Consider the following 20,501-nt stretch of genomic DNA (forward strand, 5'->3'; position numbering starts at 1 on the left):
TTATCAACAAGGCCTCAAATTATATTGGATGAGATCTGAGGGCCTACAAAAGTTTGCGTGCTTCTCAGTATTTTTTGCCATGATGAGAAACACGCTGCAGCCACGGTCTCAGTCAATGCTCAGGTATTTATGTGATGAGAGGAGAAACTGACAGAATGAAAGCTGGAATGAGTCTTTTTGCTTCTTCTCCTAAAAACAATTCATAATGTAACGTTTCATACCTGGAGCATAACACACCTCTGTCCTATAAATGTTTACAAAGACACTTATAAATCATCTTCCTGCCTGTTTTTTCCTCTGTTCCTCTTCTTTGTTTTTAACTCTCTGAACACAGTGCACAGTTTGTCCACATATAAACGCTTTCATTTTAGTGTTTTATATAAACAGTGCAACACAGTAACAGACCTTTTTTTTATTTATTTAAAAAACAGCTGTTTTTAAATTCAATTGGAGAATATTTAAACAACAAAGGTTTAAAGTTAATTAAACACATGTTTGTTTGCACATGGGAGAAGTAAAGAATAGAATAGAATCGAATAGAATAGAATACTATTATTTGTCAATTTCTTCAAATGTACTTGCCATACAAAGGAATTGAAATTACGTTTCACACTGTCCCATGCGTAGACATTGACAACAATAAGGTGCAGATGCACAACAAAAACAAAAACAGCCCTAACAATAAGGTAATAAATAGTAATATAATAATATAAATAGTGCTAAAAGAATACTAAATATATATATATAGCAGCAGGTGTGTGCAATTGCAATACAAGTCAGGAATGTTTTCAGTTCTTGGTTCAGAGAGTGTTTCCTTGTTGGAGAGTGTGCGTGGGTGGGGGGGGTAGAGTCCAATCTGTCTACTATACTTCTGCCAATCTGGTGATTCTGCTGGCTGGGAGCCGGGAGGGAAGAGAGTTCAGCAGTCTCACAGCCTGGTGGATGAAGCTGTTGGTGAGCCTGGTAGTGCGGGAGTGGAGACTTCTGTATCTCTTTCCAGAGGGCAGGAGGCTGAACAGACAGTGCGCGGGGTGGGTTGCATCGTTGACAATTGTGATGGCTTTGCGGGTGAGGCGAGTGGTGTAAATGTCTTGCAGGGAGGGGAGTGGTACACCAACTATCCTCTCAGCTGTTCTCACAATGCGTTGTAGAGCTTTTCTGTTATAGTCAGTGCAGCTACCGCCCCACACAGTGATGCAGCTGGAGAGGATACTTTCAATAGTTCCTCTGTGGAATGTAGTCAGGATGGGTGGTGGAGCACTTGCCCGCTTGAGTTTGCGCAGGAAGTAGAGGCGCTGTTGTGCTTTCTTGGCCAGTGATGCTGTGTTGGTGGTCCAAGAGAGGTCCTCACTGATGTGCACCCCCAGGAACTTGGTGCTGCTCACCCTCTCCACCGCAGCGCCGTCGATGGTCAATTGGGGGGTGACAGGTGTGGCCTCTCTGGAAGTTGACAATAATCTCCTTGGTCTTACTGACATTTAGCAGGAGGTTGTTGTCTCTGCACCACGTGGTCAGGAGCTCAACCTCTTTCCTGTAGTGGGTCTCATCGCCCTTGGTGATGAGCCCCACCAGCGTTGTGTCGTCCGCAAACTTCACAAGGTGGTTGGAGCTGTAGGTTGGTGTGCAGTCATGTGTCAACAGGGTGAAGAGCAGAGGACTGAGCACACAGCCTTGTGGAGCCCCCGTGCTCAGGGTGATGCTGTTTGAGACCTTGTTGCCCACTCGCACCGCTTGAGGCCTCTGGCTGAGGAAATCCAGCAGCCAGTTGCAGAGGGAGGTGCTGAGGCCCAGTCTGTCCAGTTTACAGATGAGTTGTTGTGGTATTATGGTGTTGAATGCTGAGCTAAAGTCTATGAACAGCATTCTCACATATGAGTCTTTCTTGTCCAGATGAGTTAGGGCTGGGTGGAGGGCAGAGCAGATTGCATCCTCTGTGGATCGTTTCGCTCTGTATGCGAACTGGTGTGGGTCCAGGGTGGGAGGTAGGGTGGATTTGATGTGTGACATGACTAGTTGTTCAAAGCACTTCATAATAATGGGTGTCAGTGCCACGGGGCGGTAGTCATTGAAACAGGCTGGGGATGGTTTCTTTGGCACAGGTATGATGGTGGCAGTCTTGAAGCATGATGGGACAGTGGCTTGCCTCAGGGAGGTGTTAAAGATGTCTGTGAAGACATTCTTCAGCTCCTCTGCGCAGTCTTTCAGCACACTACCAGGGATGTTATCTGGACCCGCTGCTTTCCGGGCGTTGATGGTGATGAGTGTCCTCTTCACGCTGGCAGCAGACAGGCACAGAGGCTGGTCGTGTGGAGGTGGTGGTGTTTTCTGTGGGCGTGTGTTGTTCTGTGCTTCAAATCGTGCAAAGAAGCTGTTCAGGTTGTTGAGCAGAGTGGTGTCGCTCTCACAGCTACGCGCTACAGGCTTGTAGTCTGTAATAGCCTGGATGCCTTGCCATAGGCTTCTTGCATCCTTGCTATCATTGAAGTGCGAGGTTATCTTGTGTGTGTAGTCCTGTTTCGCTTTCCTGATGCCACGGGACAGGTTGGCTCTCGCTGTTCTCAGGCCTATTTCATCCCCAGCTCTGAAGGCCTTGTCTCTGGCCTTCAGCAGCATGTGGACATCTCCTGTTAGCCATGGCTTCCGGTTGGCTCGAGTTGTGATACTTTTCACCTGTGTTACATCATCAATGCATTTGGTGATGTATGAGCTCACCGTGTCTGTGTACTCCTCGATGTCTATGATGTTATTGTAGGTGGCTGCTTCCTTGAATATGTCCCAATCAGTTGACCCAAAGCAGTCTTGAAGAGCAGAGGTGGCCTCCTGTGGCCACACTCTTACCTCTTTCATAACAGGTTTGATGACCTTCACTCTCTGTCTGTATGCTGGCATTAGCATAACAGTGAGGTGATCAGAGGTGCCGATGTGGGGGAGGGGGATGGCTTTGTATGCTCCTTTTTCCTGTGTGTAGACCAAGTCCAATATGTTGTCTCCCCTTGTTGGAAAATGTACATGCTGATGAAACTTTGGGAGAACAGTTTTAAGATCAGCATGATTAAAGTCTCCTGCGAGGATGATGAAACCGTCTGGGTGTGCTGTTTGTTGTTCACTGATGGCCTGATACAGTTCGTTCAGCGCCGCATTTCTATCGCTGTTGTTGCTAGATGGAGGTCTATAGGTAGCGACCAACAAGATCGAGCTTACCTCCCAGGGCAAATAGAAAGGGCGACACTTCACGATCATGAACTCCGCCAGTGATGAGCAGTGTTTGCGTACTACAGTGGCATCCCGACACCACTCGTCACGGATGTAAACACAGACCCCGCCACCTCGGGTCTTGCCTCCGTCTATGAGAGCCCTGTCGGCTCTGTAGCATGCTAGCTGCTCCAGTTGTATGGCCGAGTCCGGAATGTTGTCATTAAGCCATGTCTCGGTGAAAACTAGCACACAACAGTCACTTACTTTGCGATTCGCTGATCTCAGAAGTCGTATGTTGTCCATTTTATTGTCCAGAGATCGAACGTTGGCTAAGAGGATCGATGGTATGGCTGGGCGAGTTGGCTTAGCCTCAAGCCTGACTCGGACTCCTCCGCGCTTGCCCCGCTTCCTTGTCCTAGCGCACCGCTTTCGACGCCTCCTTGCCCGGGGAGGGTTAGCAGGCGAGTCCGGTGAGTTGCTAGGCCAGCTAGCAGGCTGTCGCAGAAGTCCTATCTCCCTTAGCATCTCAACGTTAGTGTTCAAAACTTGGCAAATCTTGCTTCTCCGAATGTGTAAGAGAGCCTGACGACTGTACACATATTCCGACGTGGACTGGCGAGAAACACTTGCAGAAAGACACTTACTTGACGAACAAAACATCGCATTTTCGGGAGAGCGTGAGGTCGCTGCGTCTACACGCGCCGCCATTTTACAACACCTTATGCACTGACACTGTCTCAGTGTTTGTTTCATATGCAACAAGTCAACAAGAAAAAAAAAAAACACTGTTTACATCTATTTTTTTTTCTTCTTCACCTTCACATTTCTGTTACAACTCAGGATTGTGTTTTTTAACATAACCAATCACATAATGTCTGTGAAGGTCATCGTAGTCTAAAGAGCTTGGAAAGAAAAACGTCTGGACTTTTTTAAGTAACTTGAAGAAGTCCAGACGCTTTCCTTAGATCAGTCAAGAAACACAGACTGGAGGTCATCTATAAATCAGACTGTTTTTACTGTGGTCCTGTGGGTATTTAAAATGTAACATATTAATAGAAACTGATAACTGCTCTTAAAAAAGGCACCGAAGACAATAAGATGATAAAAGACATGTTTTAAGGAGAATCAGTCTCATCCAACAACTCTGGACTGCAAATCAAACTAATATATGCACAATTTATGAATTCAATTCAATTCAATTCTTTATTTATTTGTCACATGTAGTTATAGCTAGTACAACATACAGTGAAATGTTTTTCCTGGCTAAAAAATACTCCCCCCGACTGTGAGAAACATACTAGAAAAAAAACTTTTACCTAAACTAAGAGAAAGAAAAAACTATAAATGAGACAATTTACCTGATATATTTAACATTCACAATATTTAACTAAGAAAAAGTATGAAACACCAATGTGAGAATATTTCTCTGCACAGTAAGTTCATTATTGTGAGTCAGCACAGAGGTGGATACTAGAGTCAGGCTTCACTCTAAACCCAGCATATACAGGTTCAGTGAAGGTGGTGTTGAAGGTGTGCAGGTGGATCAGTTTATCAGAGGAGACGCTGTAGAAGGACACAGTTCCTGCAGAACAGTCCACATACACTGCTACTTTGTGAGAGAGAGCTGAGGGGAGAAGAGGGATGGCTCTTCCTATGTAATCATGATTTCCATAGTAACCCCTTTTCTCACTGCGGTAGAGACTCCAGGATTGATTAGTCCTCCCAAACCTGCTTTCATCGCCGTCTCCTTTCCGTCTGATTCCTCCATAAGCAGTGTTGGGAAGGTTACTTTTAAAATGTATTCCATTACAGAATACAGAATACATGCCCCAAAATGTATTCTGTAAGGTATTCCGTTACATTACTCAGTGACAGTAACGTATTCTGAATACTTTGGATTACTTAATATATTATCATGCTTTTTACAACAAATCAAATCAAATCAAATCACTTTTATTGTCACATCACATGTGCAGGTACACTGGTACAGCACATGTGAGTGAAATTCTTTTGTGCGAGCTTCACAAGCAACAGAGTTGTGCAAAATACAATAATGTAAACAAGCAAAATACAAGAATGGCTACATCTGAAACTAATAAATATATGTACAATATATAATAGTATATGCATTTCTGGATGTGTATACTAAATATTTTTCTACGTGTGTGTGTGTGTGTGTGTGTGTGTGTGTGTGTGTGTGTGTGTGTGTGTGTGTGTATACACATTTTTACAAATTAAATAGTTAAAAAAATAAATAAATAATAATAATAATAATAATAATAATAAAATATATAAAAATATACAGAGTTGAATATGTGCAAAACAGTGGCATTACTGTACAGTGTGGAGTGCATAATGTTGAAGTTCCAGTAGTGAAGCTGAGGTGTCTATGACGTGTTCAGCAGTCTGATGGCCTGATGGAAGAAGCTGTCTCTCAGTCTGCTGGTTCGGGACCAGATGCTGCAGAACCTCCTTCCTGATGGAAGCAGTCTGAACAGTTTATGGCTGGGGTGACTGGAGTCCTTGATGATCCTCCCCGTTTTCCTCAGGCACCGCTTCCTGTAGATGTCTTGGAGGGAGGGAAGCTCACCTCCAATTATCCGTTCAGAGAACCGCACTACTCGCTGGAGAGCTTTGCAGTTGTAGGCGGTGCTGTTGCCATACCAGGTGGTGATGCATCCAGTGAGGATGCTCTCAATGGCACAGTGATAGAAGGTGAATGTACTATTGCTGTGTGATTTATTACCAGTGTTGGGAAGGTTACTTTTAAAATGTATTCCATTACAGAATACAGAATACATGCCCCAAAATGTATTCTGTAACGTATTCCGTTACGTTACTCAATGACAGTAACGTATTCTGAATACTTTGGATTACTTAATATATTATCATGCTTTTTACAACAACGTGAATGTACTATTGCTGTGTGATTTATTACTATTACTGAAGGTCCGCTACTCCGAACTGTAGTAAAGGGACCTCTGACTAATACGGCGGGGTCCCTGTCGGCTTGTAGCCGAAAAATAGCTCTACTTTGTTGTGTGGGTCAACTTTTCTTGCGAGAGACAGAGAGAGGCGTTGAAAGGCTGCTCCAACGGAACTTATTGTTTTCGGAGGAAAACACGAACACGGTGTACAGTCGAGTCTTAATAGCTTACTTACAACTGGGCTCGTCAGGCACTCTTCTTGGCTGAAGTGGTTATTATTACATTTACATGCTTCCAGCTCCCGTTTTTCCTCGATGACAACTCGTACCTTTCCACTCCCCTTTTTCTCCCTCCTCACGCTCACAGACCCATAACGTGTATGGCAGTCCATTCTCCCTGCAACACGGACTACACTGCCCATGATGCTACATTCTTTAGAGCTATGCTTGTAGCATTCTGCCTGTTAGCTTAGCACAACAACAACGAAAAGGCGCTCTCTCACCCAGGAAACACGCAGTCGCAGAGAGAGAGAGCGTCGCCCTGTAACCATGGCAACCGTAACGCTGCCGCCTGCAACAACAGAACGTAGCTGTCAAAGAAAACCCAAACAGTCCTGACCCGTAACAATATCAAACAGGAAAGTACCGCAGTGTAATCCGTTTATTTCAACAAAGTAACTGTATTCTGAATACCACCTTTTTAAACGGTAACTGTAACGGAATACAGTTACTCATATTTTGTATTTTAAATACGTAACGGCGGTACATGTATTCCGTTACTCCCCAACACTGTCCATAAGTTACTGCAACATGAACCTCTCCACTCGACCTCCCAGTAACAGCGACCACTTAGACTGTTGGTACACAGTAGCTGAGGCTGATCAAACCTAAAATCATGATCAGGATACAGCTGGTCTTCTTCCACATGTGTCACCTCCTTGTTGTTGTCAGTTTGAGGTTCCTGTGTGCTGTGTTTGGATCCAGCGTCAGATCAAAGAAATCTAAAAGGGCCAATAAGACACAGTGCATAAACACTTAACTCTAACAACTCATTAGCAAATTATTAATTAGAGCCAATGTGTAACAGTAAATGTGGACCTCATATTTTGTGGTCTGTAGCTTAAAAATTCAATAATGCAGGCAGTGTGATGATGAGTGTTAATGAGAAAAAAATAAATCTTAAAAAACAAAATTATCAACAATACTTATTTGAAAGGGAAGTGACTAAAGCTATAATTAAACAGGCTTTGTATTTACATTCACTTCACATGCATTAATAAATACAGCTAATAAATCAAAAACACACTTACATATTTTTAGACCTGGTCTTATCCACCGACCAACCAACTGTTTGCGGTAGCATGTATGCTGTCAAATTACCAGAACACAGCATTAGTTTAAAAAAATGGGTTAAGTGAGACAAGATGGATTTTTCCCAAGACACCAGTGCCAGTAAGTAACTTATGGAAAAAGACCTGCAGCTGAGGCCACTACAGTTGCATTTCTTCCTTCTCAGCTGACAATACTTGATTACAGAACTGGTACTTGGGTGCTGATAGTTGAGTTCCAGTTATTGATAATTCTACTTCATTGCAAATGTTGAATGTTAATAATACTGTTTAATTATAATACTATATTACTATTCAGATTCAACAAAATTGTTTATCAAAATTATAAAGTAAATCACTAAATCATTTTAAAATTATAAGTGACATTGAGCTTTTGTAACATCAAAAATACCATTTGTCATTTTCTTCATTCAGTTGTCTTATTGTCTAAATGTATATCAGTATGCTAGGCATGGACTTTAAAATACTTACCATGTAAATAAGTTCTGGCCAAATTCAATGTTTTAATGTGTGTTTTTTTTTTTAAAAAAGAAATTGATGCCATTGCTTAAATAACAGTTTATTGATTTGACAACAAAAAATTCATGAAATACATTGCAAATAAAACATCAGTTATTTTGTTCCAGCCAGCCTGAAGGATCTGTTTTTCTGTTCATTTTTCCAAACACAGGTATCTTGGCATATATATGTACAAAAATAAGTAGTCAGCCTTTTCTCTGATTGCATTGTGCACATCTGTATCCATGTATATTCTTTGCACTAGGTAGTCCCACACAACAAAGTCACACCACTGCATCCCACTGATGAGCAGTTGCCCCTGCACTTGCCAGTAATATGTGTGGCTCTTTTTTTAGTTTAGGGGTACCACGTTAAATTTGAACATATTTGCAGTCAATAAAGTTTTGTACATTGGGACATTTGAATTCAATGAGGCCAAACTGGGGGTATTCATTGGGGTCAAAAACAACACCATCAGGAGATGCAGCAAGCCAGGGGGCAATGGGGTGAATGACCAGACCACAGGGTGAGTAGTTAACATTCATTAGCCTACTATACTCTGGTGCTATTGCATGCTCCATCTCAGTTCCTCTCCTCATGTCTGCTGTCTGCCTTGTTCCCTTCAATATACGCTCTGCTAGTGACTCTGCCGAGCTCTGGCCTCTGACATGACACACCTCCCGAAACCTAAAGGCAGTCACTCTGGGCCTGCGGAGCTGATGCCACTCAGACAAAGAGCTTTGCTCACATGTAGCTTCCTCTATTTTGTGAGCCATTTCCAGAGTTACAGACAAGTTTTTCAGATGCAGAAGCTCTTCTTCTGAGCACACAAACACACAATCTGATGGCAAGATGTCGTACCCCTCCAGAGGCAAGTGCGATGTTGGTGGTGCATCACGTTGTAGTGTGATGTACCGGGTTGTCAAAACCGGCTGCTGATATGACAGAAGACTGCCCCCCTGCACCAGCCCAAAGGCACTTTCCACAAGGGGCTTGTCAGGTCTCATGTTCATTGTGTCTCACAAGTGGCCTGTCCTCAATATTAAATTTTGCATATGCTTCCGTTATTCTGAACAAGCAGGGATCTGGTAACGGACCCACCATGCCTCTTTAGAAGCCACTCCTAAAGAAAACATCAATGACAATAATGTAAGGAAGAAGGTTATTATACTGAACAACAACTAAACTAAAAGGTGTAAAACAGTGGTGCATAAGTTAGAGACTGGGATGTATATGTACATGACTGAGTTAGCCGTCTTCAGAAAGTGTAATGTTGTATGTAAATTAATACCTATTCTGACACATGTATGTATGAACAAATAGCAACATGCATTTGTAACACAGGAAACCAAATTTTACAAATCTAATTACCATACTCCAGTCTGGGCCATCCTATTTGGTACCGGCTTAGTGAAGATCATGGAGTTGATGGGTCCTGGTCTCACACCCTAACAGAAGACACATTTACTATGGATGGTGTTGCTGTTCATATGTAAACATGGACTAATTCAAAAACTTTAACCTCATTTAAATTACCACTGTCCGTGGCTTGTGCCATTGCTGTTCAGATTCCGTGCAGCTATGCACAGGGGGGACGACCGGCACTCTGAGTTGTGAGTAGTGTGCTGTTTGGAAGAGCAATGCCACTGTGTGATTGCACATAACAGCGCCTGCCACACAGGAGCACTGGCTATGTGTCAGTATCACCAGCGATGAATCCAGAAGCTTAATCTAAGAAGAAAGAACAAAAATTTAAAAATGTAACATCTTCGTGGAAGAGCCAAACAGGAACATAGTTCAGTGTTATGGTTACTGACCCCTACAGGCTTACCCTCCTGAATGCTTAGTGTTTCCTTCTCTCCCTATTAAAACAACTTAACTATCCTTGAAAACTGTAATAATTGTGTATATTTGCAGTATTAACTGTGATTGGTTCTGAGTCGTTCACCCACACAGCTGCCCACTTAACTGGACATACAGACTGTATTACTGGCAATCAGGTCAGTGGTTACCTTACAATATGCTGGAGAAAAAAAACAGCTTTATTTCCTCTTTTGTCCAGTTTCACATGTGGATCCTCCCTTAGAGCAAACAAAAGCTTCATTCCTGAGTCTCCTGGGTGATTATAGCTCAAGTCCAACTCTTTCAAATAGGAGGGATTGCAGTGCAGAGCTGTGGCCAGAGAGGTGAAGCCTGGTCCTGTGATCTGATAGCCTGACAACCTACAAACACACACAACACAATCATTGTAAGGAACTGCTTTGAATTTGATGATGTACCATGGTGGCCATTTAGAAGTTGCCCATCTTGGATACATCTTTTGTTTTTTTCAATAGGGAGAGGGCCATGTGACACATCAAACTCATTGGTAATGTCACAAGAAAAACAATGGTGTGCTTGGTTTGGTTTCAAGGTAACTTTCAACATAACAAGTCCAGATGTCCATTTGGACTCTTCAAGGCCTTGTCCACAGCACTCTGGTAGAAATTTTGTACTAAAGACTCTCCAGTCTTCACTGATGCCATTTGTTCCTCTTCCAGCAGGTTGATACCAGAGTTGGCGAATGTCAGATGGACATAAAGAGCAGCTAAAAACTCCCGAATGTTCAGATGGACAAAACAGTAAAACTTGTCCTGGTATACTCCTCTCTCGTCTTTAAAAATCTGTGTGAACACTCCTGAGTACACTGAGGCTTCTCTGACCCACACTCTGTCAGGTCTGTTTCATAGAAGATCAGGTTTCCTTTCTGCAGCTGCTAAAAAGCCAGTTTCCCCAGTGCTTCAATCATCTTCCTGCTCTCTAGAACTGTAGCAGTGATCCAGCAGAAGACTGGGATGTGACACATGATGTGGAGGCTTCGTGATGTCTTGATATGAGAGATTATGGTGTTGGCCTCTTCCTTGACTCTGTCTCTTCCTGAAGTACTCCTCTTTCTTTGGGTCAGTGAACCCTCTGACCTCTGTAACCATGTCTATATACTCAGCAGGGATCTGGTTGGCTGCTGCAGGTCGTGTGGTTATCCAGATGTGAGCAGAAGGAAGCAACTTTCCCCCGATGAGGTTTGTCAGCAGCACATCCACTGATGTGGACTCTGTAACATCAGTGAGGATCTCAGTGATGTGGAAGTTCAGAGGAAGTCGACACTCATCCAGACCATCAAAGATGAACACAACTTTGAACTTTTTAAAGTTACAGATTCCTGCTTCTTTGATTTCAGTGAAGAAGTGATGAATAAGTCCCACTAAGCTGAACTTTTTATCCCTCAGTAAATTCAGCTCTCTGAATGGGAATGGAAAAATGAACTGGATGTCCTGGTTGGTCTTGTCTTCAGTCCAGTCCAAAGTGAACTTTTGTGTCAGGAATGTTTTCCCGATGCCAGCCACTCCTTTGGTCAGAACTGTTCTGATTGGTTTGTCTCTTTCAGTCGAAGCTTTAAAGATGTCTTCACACCTGATTGTTGTTTCTGGTCTGTTTGGTTTCCAGGAAAACATTTCAATCTGTCTGACCTCATGTTCAGTGTTGACCTCTCCAGTCCCTCCCTCTGTGATGCAGAGCTCTGTGTAGATCTCATTTAGAGTGGTTCGGGGTCCTGGTTTAGCAATCCCCTCAGAGACACACTGGAACTTCTTCTTTAGGTTACATTTAAATGTGTTCTCACAAAGTGGATCAGGATTTTCTACAGGAAAGAACCAGAAACATGGGTGTTATGATTATAGAAAATGTGACAATTTCACTCCTGTAAAGACTGAATTTATGAAGAGAAATCCTCTCACTGCTCTGCAGACAGTCAGCCAGCTCCTCCTGTTTCATTATTCTCAGGAAGTTAACTGCAAGTTTCAGAAATGCCTCTCTGCTGCTCCTTCTCTGCTTCTCTTCCTCACTGTCCAACACCTCCTCTTCATCCCTCTGACACTCTGAATAATCTGGATTCAGATCATTCTGCAGCTTCTTTAGTTCGTTCTTCACAAAAGTAATAATGTTGTCTTCCAGCATCTGGAAAATAAATGACACAATCAAAATTAATGAAAATTCAGATCTTCATAGTAAAAACAAATTTTCACAGATTTGCTTAGTGTTTGTTTTCAATTTAACAAAAATTAAGTTTTAAATTTTATGCAAGTAACTTTTTAAAATAAAACTCCTGCCAGACAACATTATCATTACTGGATAGTTTTTGCGGACTATCAGTTTGGTTCTTATTCATATAAGAACATAGATTATTAACATTAATTTGCTTTTCTGAAAAAAATGTGTTATAAAAATACATATGTATTTTAAAAAAAGCCTGTTTTGATCCATCGATTTTAAGTAGTGTTATCTCCACGCTACGCCTTTTATCCACAATATAAAAAATAAAGTGAAACTAATTCACTGTCTAATTATTTGTGGAATTTTGCCATTATTTTATGATGAATATTGGACTGTGCAACATAAAAACAATTTAAAAAGGAGGTTGGTGTACATGTACAAACCTTAAATACTGAGTCCAGATCAGTTTGATGCTGCAGACTCTCCTGATCAGCTCTGTGGAGACATCATGAAGACATTTGAAGCATTTAGCACATAAATACAAGCCACAGATTTCTTCTACTGTTTCGTGATCATCTTAAATAAAACAAATACTGTGCTGTAGCAAACCTATTATGTTTATTTACAGACTTATTTATTTATTATTTGGAGTGTGTTCTTGTAATGACCATATTATGGATATGCCCTGCACATTGCATGAACATCAAGATTAAAGAGAATTTTATAAAAAGGGGAAAAAAATAACAGATTTTGTGTTGAAGTGTTTTATTTAAAATGTTGCCCTTGTGTCTAAAAATACCAGCAGCAAGGAAGAGGAAAGGAAAAACAAGAATAGACCAAACGCAAAGAGCTTTGGAGTTAATGAAAGTAGTTTTTATTTGAAGGTGGATTTCAGTCCCCGATTCTGTAAGATGACATGAATAAATGTACATTTCAAAGTAAATCAAGATGCATAATCTACATTTCCCAGTACACAACTTGTTACAAACACCATAACAGCAAGAAGGATGTTTGCTCAGAGAGAAGTGTGTGGCTCTTAAAAGAGCCTTTGTTGTTGGTGAAGCCGAGCGCTTTGCGTTTACTTGGCCTTGGCGGGCTTCTCGGTCTTCTTGGGCAGCAGCACAGCCTGGATGTTGGGCAGCACACCACCCTGAGCGATGGTGACTCCCCCCAGGAGCTTGTTGAGCTCCTCGTCGTTGCGCACAGCCAGCTGCAGGTGACGTGGGATGATACGAGTCTTCTTGTTGTCGCGGGCTGCGTTGCCAGCCAGCTCCAGGATCTCAGCGGTCAGGTACTCGAGCACAGCTGCCAGGTAAACGGGGGCGCCGGCTCCTACACGCTCGGCATAGTTGCCTTTGCGCAGCAGTCTGTGGACACGACCCACGGGGAACTGAAGCCCGGCACGGGATGAGCGGGTCTTGGCCTTAGCTCTGGCTTTGCCTCCGGTCTTTCCGCGCCCACTCATTTTGACAGGTTCTTTTCTTCGTAGTATCGAGACTGAGAGAAAATGTGGTCCGATCAGCTCAAAACCTCGCTTATATTTCCGCAGAGCGCGCGCAGCTTCGTCACGCACCAATCGCAGAGAGGCTTGCGGCAGCGCGCAACATCAATGCACTTTTCTCCAATGAGCAGCACACACCGAGGCGGGGCGATGCTCCACGTGGAGCCCGTCACCAATCACGAGCCGGAGCGGCACCGCGTCACAGCCAGTCACACACTTTAAGAGCAGCGAGTCTCCTCTGTTCGCTACATTTTCTGCTCGTATCACAAGAAAAGAAAAGTGAGGAAGAATGGCAAGAACCAAGCAGACCGCTCGCAAGTCTACTGGCGGCAAAGCCCCCAGGAAGCAGCTGGCCACCAAGGCCGCTCGTAAGAGCGCCCCGGCCACCGGAGGCGTCAAGAAGCCCCACCGTTATAGGCCTGGTACCGTGGCTCTGCGTGAGATCCGCCGTTACCAGAAATCCACCGAGCTGCTGATCCGCAAGCTGCCCTTCCAGCGTCTGGTCCGCGAGATCGCTCAGGATTTCAAGACCGACCTGCGCTTCCAGAGCTCTGCAGTCATGGCTCTGCAGGAGGCCAGCGAGGCTTACCTGGTCGGACTCTTCGAGGACACCAACCTGTGCGCCATCCACGCCAAAAGGGTCACCATCATGCCCAAAGACATCCAGCTGGCTCGCCGCATCCGCGGAGAGAGAGCTTAAGCTGCACGCTCTCCTACAAACAACGGCTCTTTTCAGAGCCACCTCACTCACACCAAGAGCTCGCTCCTTTATTCTTTTTATTAGTATTCTTTTTATAACACAAGTTTTATGCTCACTTCAATCTTAATGCTGTTTCTATACCAGAAATTACAGTTTGCATCAACGTGGAATTCACTGACTTTATTTTCACAATTGCCTCACTATGGCCAATGTCATTGGCTGAGCCTTTCACGGACCTGTTTACGTCTTCATGCATTCTCAGTCATCCAGGAAAGTAAATCTCCAAAAAGTTGATTCTGTTCATAGATGTAAAACAAACATGCCAGCAGTTTATCTCACTTAACGAGAGGAGCAGGCATGTGTGTGGCCCCTTCACATAGTGGACAGTGAGTTGTTGTGTGGGGCATGTAGTCCATGTCTTTTGCTGTAACAGTAGTTCATGTTGAGAATAAAACATCCCAGCTCACTGATTTGATCGGGGCAATAGTGCCTAAAATCTTGCATCATTTTGCCGAGAGATCTTTTACTTTGTGGTCATCTTAGATGGACAAAAACCACCAGGTCATTCAGTGTTCCCTTAGTGCTAATGCATATAAGAGATGTTGGTGTACTATAACTGAACTAATGTTGTTAAGTCCTTAAAGTCATATTCTTTTATTATCATGACTGTATTTGAAGCTATTTTTATGTTTGTATGATACCTGATTGATATGGAATATGGCTGAAGTAAACAAAAGTCTAAAATACTTACTCAGTCATTTGTTTAATGGTAATTTAACATTAAGTAATTCACATATAAAACTATGAATTGTAATTTTAAATGGTTTAAAAGCATGAAGAATAGCATATGTAGGCAAGTATATTTCTCCTCTTTAAAAAAAATAAAATAAATAATAATAATCAAGAAACAAAGACAAAAGCAGGGCAGGGTTTGGAGGTTGAATCATCCATCCCCACCAATGCCAAAACCAAATCTAAGCCCTTGTCAGGATCATCCCCCACCACCTGCAGCTGGCCGTCCACAACGACGAAGAGCTGAACAAGCTGCTGGGCCGACAACATCCAGGCCAAGAAGAATGAGAAAGCTGAATAAAATCCAGCCACTTTCCTCAACCAACTAACAGCTCTTGTAAGAGCCACTCACCTCTGAGAGTACACTTGGTTAAAGTAATGACACTAAATCTTTAATCCATAGGTGTCAAACTCATGTTCACACTAGAACTGAAGTGGGACAGCCCTGTTAGTCTATCAGTATGTGCAACACATTTAGTTGTTTTAGTACATGAATAAAAATCTGAAATCTGTGAAGTTATTACCCAGACTTTTCTTTTTAAAAACTTGCTTTGAAACCAGAGATCTGTGTCGTAAGTGCATAAGATAAGATGACCTTTATTAGTCCCACAGGTGGGAAATTTGTTTCGTTACAGCAAAAGTGCAAAGTTATGTAGCAGAAATTAGAAAACACTGGTATGCAATAGAATACAAATGGTATATAAAACTTTGTCAGAAAAAAAGAATTGCACATATAGCAGTCTTATTGCACTTGTGTGGATGTGTGTGTTTGATCAGCTGCAAGTCTTTGTTGTAGAGTCTGACAGCAGTGGGGAGGAAAGACCTGAGTAATCTCTCTGTCCCACATCGTGGGTGCTGCAGCCTGCCACTAAAGGAGCTGCTCAGTGCTGTCAGAGTTTATGCTGTCAGAAGCATAAACATTGTCTCATTGTTTGTTCCTTAAAGTACTTGCATTAAAACTTAAAAACAAGACAGCTGAACAGATTAAAGAGGTTCAGACTTATAATTGTAAATCACTACAAACTCTCATTTAGGTCTAAGATTCATTTAGACCGACAGCAAACCACAGCTGTGAGCTACATGCAAACACACTTTGTGTGTGGTGTATTTTCTGTCATTCTGATCCACTCCTTCAAAGGAGCTTTTTTTTAATTATTATTATTTATACCTGGACGCACGTCAACTAAATGTAGACAACCTGGCAAAACTTCTTGTTTGCGATGTGGGTCGTTTCATCACAGATCATTTACAGTTGCCTTTGATACTTTGTTTGCAGTTTAAACAGACATGTTGCATTTCAAGTGCATAAAATCTGCGTACTAAAACATATGTTAGACAATGTTGCTTGTATGAAGGTTATGTCAGGATTGTGAGAGTGAGTAAGCCTTTCAGAAAGGAAGATCACATCAAAACTGTTATATTGATATGATTGGTGAAGATGATATTTCAGGCACACATCAGGAAGAGGTTTAAGAAGCTTCATTGGGTTTCAGCCACTCATGTCCACCTTTTAGTAGATCAAAGGTGGGTTAGTTACCTAAAAAAAATAAATTAAAAAAAAAAAAAAAAGAATCTACTAAGCAAGCACTTCTGCATCAAGCAGATTTATGGCAGGAAGACATTTACAAATAAACTGATGAATGAGTGAAATTTATTATTTTTCTTTTGTTTGGTCTATGACTGTTCAGTGAGTATTAATAAACAGTGGTATTGAATAGGCCTGTAACCTGTGAAGTTCAGTTTGTGGTCATGTCAGTTATTGTAACGTTGTGAAGAAAAGCACGCATTACAGCTGAATCTTATAGCAAAACGGAGAGTCAATATAATCTTGTAGCGTCCCTCGACAGACGATCAGCGTTCCGGTTACCGGTGTTTATTCAGAATAGTAACACGGGCTACTGTGGGCCGTAGCCAACGCCAACACAACGGGGAAAGTGCGCTCTACAGCAACAGCACAACCCCCGACACTCTTCTGTCTTCCGCCACACACAAACTACTCTAATCCCCGCCCCCGAACACTGTCAGCCAACCACACACACCTGCTCTCCTCCAGACTGTCATTGGTAGCTGATGTGATTGACAGACTAACCGGCCTCTCGACTACTGCACATTCAAGGACACTCGGTAAATCGCCATGCTGCGGATGTGGTCCAACTATGAACACAATACACTGATAACGCAACAGTCAACTGACTTGTAACCCAGTCAGTTACAATATGTAGGCAATGTCAGTCTGTCATAAGGGAACAAAACTCTCAAAGTGAAAGTGGGTGGCTCTTAAAAGAGCCGTTTGATGGATTAGGGCGAATGAGTTTAACCGCCGAAGCCGTACAGAGTGCGGCCCTGCCTCTTCAGAGCGTACACCACATCCATGGCGGTCACAGTCTTCCTCTTGGCGTGCTCAGTGTAGGTGACGGCATCACGGATGACGTTCTCCAGGAACACCTTGAGCACACCACGAGTCTCCTCGTAGATCAGGCCGGAGATACGCTTCACTCCGCCACGGCGAGCCAGACGACGGATAGCGGGTTTGGTGATACCCTGGATGTTATCACGGAGAACTTTACGGTGACGCTTGGCGCCTCCCTTGCCGAGTCCTTTGCCACCCTTGCCCCGTCCACTCATGGTTACAGTTTCTTCTTTGAACAAGCAAAGTCGAATGAAGCTCAACCCGACTGAGCAGTCTTTTTATGTGTGCTCAGCGGACGTAAAGGAAAACAGCCGGGCGGCTCGGAGCTCAGTGGCTCCACCCTCTCTTCTATTCTCTATGTGGAAATCGTGTCTTTTTTTTAATGACAAATTAAGTCTAACCAAAGGGAGGCTCTCACCAAATTGCACCCACAATGCCCGAGTCGAGTTCATATTTTTATTTCACATAATTAATCAATTGAAACTAAAACCAAGTGTCCACATTAGTAACAAAAACCAGACACCCTCTTAACGTTTTACCCAGAGTCTAGTGTGACCTCTGTGTAGTGTCTTCTCTGGTCTGCATTCACAACAAAAAGGCAATGGTTAGAATGCTCTCTTTTTAATGTCGTGGGCAATCAGCACAAAATATCGCAGGAATCCTCCATTATTCTCAGGATTACATTTCCACTCGCAGTGTGATCGTATAGTGGTAAATTTATACAACCAAAATAGAAAAACTTCAACACCATTAACATTGCATGTTAAATTTCCCAAATGAAAGGAATATAGAAATATATTTTAAAGCTGTACATGAAACAATGTAAATTCTCTAAACAGTGTGGCACAGTCACATACCTGCATTCACAACAAAAAGGCAATGGTTAGAATGCTCTCTTTTTTATGTCGTGGGCAATCAGCACAAAATCTAAACGGGAAAGCAACAACAGAGTTAGCTAACTATGCTCCCATTTTGTTTCCTCTCCTCCCAATAAATAAATCTCACATAAACGTGCACTCAGTTCAACATAAAGACTGGAGAAATGACCCGCAACAAATGATGTATACACAACAAAATTAATCGGGTCTGTATTACTTTAACAGCCTGCGATATGATTTTTCCTCCACACGACATTTGCGCATCCCTTACCTCGCAGGAATCCTCCATTATTCTGAGAATTACCCAGAATCCTCTGCCCTTTGTGAATATTGCAGGGTGACTTTTTCAACAGTAGGTGGCGCCAATGTCCCATTTAGTGGGATTTAACTTCAAATCTATTTAACTATGTTACACTAGCATAACTTTTCAAGCTAAATTAAAATGTATTATTAATATTAAACATGAAACTAAAGGCTAAAAGTACAAAAACAAATCCCGTTTATTTATTGTATTTGTAAGCCTGTCCTTTACAGTCAGAATTGTAATGTGAAGCCAAATATTTGCTTCACCAGGGTGAGCACTATAAGCTCTTCTTCACATGTCATTTTATTTCTGAGAAATCTACAAGTGTATTTATTCAGTGTACAGTACAGCGATGGGGACAACCAGAGCTACTCCACCCGCAGTCACAGTCATTGTACAAAAGGCCCCGTAGTTATGGGTTTATTCTGTTCAGTTGTTAGTTCACCTGTAGTTTTTAGAGTGGCCAGTAGAGGTCACCCCACCGCTTTGTATGAGAGACTATGTCCAGGGAGAGACGTGGGCAAAGCACCTGAGCTTTTCTGCTCCAGATTACTGGCAGAGAATTGGTTATCCCGTGAGAAGTGTGCGTTAATGAGCAACGTAAGTTGGTGATGTGTGAGGATGTGATAATAAGATGTGTTTGGGACTGTAACCAAGGTTAGGGGGGAAATGATTATGTTTCTGTCTGTGCCGCTAGCGGGTGCTAAGCTAAGCTAAGCTAACTTTCCTGCCGTGTGGTTGGGTATAGCTGTGTACCTGGTTAGCTCTCTCAGGGGGTCTACGTGTGAGTCGTGGGTAATATATGGCCTATGGTATTAAAGGGGATGTTGGTTTATTTCCTGCCTGTGTTTATGTTGATGTACTCTGGAGATATTGTTGTGAACACTTTAGTAATGTAGCATTTTCTTTCTGTTCCGTTCAGAGACCACACACACACACCCATGCCCACGCACCTAAACCTGTATGCAATACCTGCTCCTCTGACAATCCCTGTTACCTTCAACTGTGTGAAGTCAATACAAGAGTCTGCACTATCCTCGGTGTCTTCATTGTCTCCCTTCTGAACATTCATCCGGGCCTTGAGCAGTGTTCTGGCCGACACTCCGGGGAGTGGTAGCTGCAAACCTGAACTAGCACCTTACAGTCCTTCCAGTACAAGCTATCTACCCAACAGTCATGCTGTTCCTCATTTCCGCCAAAGGCCAGTAGATGGCGGTAGTTTTAGCCGCTCCTGTTTTCTTTTATATCTTCTTTTAAATGAGATGTAAATTTAGGAGTCCATCAAGCAACCCTTCAGATTAATTTCCTAACAGCAAAAGTGAGTGGAAGAGTTAAGTCTTTTGTTCACAATGACATAGCTGACAGGCACTTTTGACTTTTTGTACACAGTTAATTTTGTAAAGCCCCTCGCATTGCATTCATAATCAAGTTCACTGATTGACTGTCCCGCAGTGTTGTTTTGTGTATTTCTGTTTCATCCACTTTAATAAAGTGTCCTGTGTTAAAGTAACTGTGAGTTGTGGATTCACTTAATGAATGCCTAAGTTGGGCTTTAATCGGCCTTAGACTTACTGATGTAACGGGTGTAGAGCCAGAGAGCAGCACGGCTCCTCCCGAAAACCCTCAGTGTCTATATGCATTTAAAATTGAGGGTAGGGCACCAGCGCCAGAGGTGGATTGGAATACACCAACCATCCAAGGGCACCAGGTATCTATACTTTTGTTGTTAAAATATTACATCTCAACCAAGTACTGTATGCTTTCTATATTTTTGCAGTGTATCACACACACAAAAAAGACAATATACTGTACCAAATATTGTCAAAAAAGTAAGAAATCTTTTGGGGTGCTTTAATTCATTTTGGGCTAAAACACCCCTGAACTCAACACAAGATTTCTCCATGAACCATGATGATAGT

The 20,501-nt window shown here is 42.6% G+C and overlaps 4 protein-coding genes and 1 long non-coding RNA gene across 6 annotated transcripts; 2 read left to right on the plus strand and 3 right to left on the minus strand.

Moving 5' to 3' along the window:
- Positions 1–8,013: 8,013 nt before the first annotated feature.
- LOC113018240 (protein NLRC3-like) lies at positions 8,014–18,741 on the minus strand. Of its 2 annotated transcripts, XM_080298581.1 has the most exons (7): positions 18,258–18,741; positions 12,441–12,492; positions 11,742–11,961; positions 9,981–11,644; positions 9,505–9,699; positions 9,340–9,416; positions 8,014–9,091 (listed from the first exon to the last, which is right to left on the minus strand). In XM_080298581.1, the coding sequence occupies exons 3-4, from the start codon at positions 11,959–11,961 to the stop codon at positions 10,749–10,751; spliced, it is 1,116 nt and encodes a 371-aa protein (XP_080154707.1). In that variant the 5' UTR covers positions 12,441–12,492; positions 18,258–18,741; the 3' UTR covers positions 8,014–9,091; positions 9,340–9,416; positions 9,505–9,699; positions 9,981–10,748. The 2 variants fall into 2 exon arrangements, 1 of the variants encoding a protein (XP_080154707.1); XR_003271736.2 differs by lacking the exons at positions 12,441–12,492; positions 18,258–18,741 and having other exon boundaries at positions 9,981–10,190; positions 11,742–11,848.
- LOC113018224 (histone H2A-like) lies at positions 12,849–13,603 on the minus strand. The gene has a single exon (XM_026161292.2). The coding sequence runs from the start codon at positions 13,460–13,462 to the stop codon at positions 13,076–13,078; it is 387 nt and encodes a 128-aa protein (XP_026017077.1). The 5' UTR covers positions 13,463–13,603; the 3' UTR covers positions 12,849–13,075.
- Positions 13,658–14,666, plus strand: LOC113018223 (histone H3). The gene has a single exon (XM_026161290.2). The coding sequence runs from the start codon at positions 13,788–13,790 to the stop codon at positions 14,196–14,198; it is 411 nt and encodes a 136-aa protein (XP_026017075.1). The 5' UTR covers positions 13,658–13,787; the 3' UTR covers positions 14,199–14,666.
- On the minus strand, positions 16,579–18,267 carry LOC113018230 (histone H4). The gene has a single exon (XM_026161297.2). It carries the CDS (start codon positions 17,613–17,615, stop codon positions 17,304–17,306), a length of 312 nt encoding a protein of 103 aa, XP_026017082.1. The 5' UTR covers positions 17,616–18,267; the 3' UTR covers positions 16,579–17,303.
- A 237-nt stretch (positions 18,742–18,978) lies between the features above and the next one.
- On the plus strand, positions 18,979–19,616 carry LOC145425525 (uncharacterized). The gene is made up of 2 exons (XR_013906240.1): positions 18,979–19,182; positions 19,505–19,616. It is a non-coding gene; the product is annotated as an uncharacterized LOC145425525 (long non-coding RNA).
- The last annotated feature ends 885 nt before the right edge of the window (positions 19,617–20,501 follow it).

This window comes from Astatotilapia calliptera, chromosome 3 (assembly GCF_964374335.1).
Source record: "Astatotilapia calliptera chromosome 3, fAstCal68.1, whole genome shotgun sequence".
NCBI classification, from domain to species: domain Eukaryota; kingdom Metazoa; phylum Chordata; class Actinopteri; order Cichliformes; family Cichlidae; genus Astatotilapia; species Astatotilapia calliptera.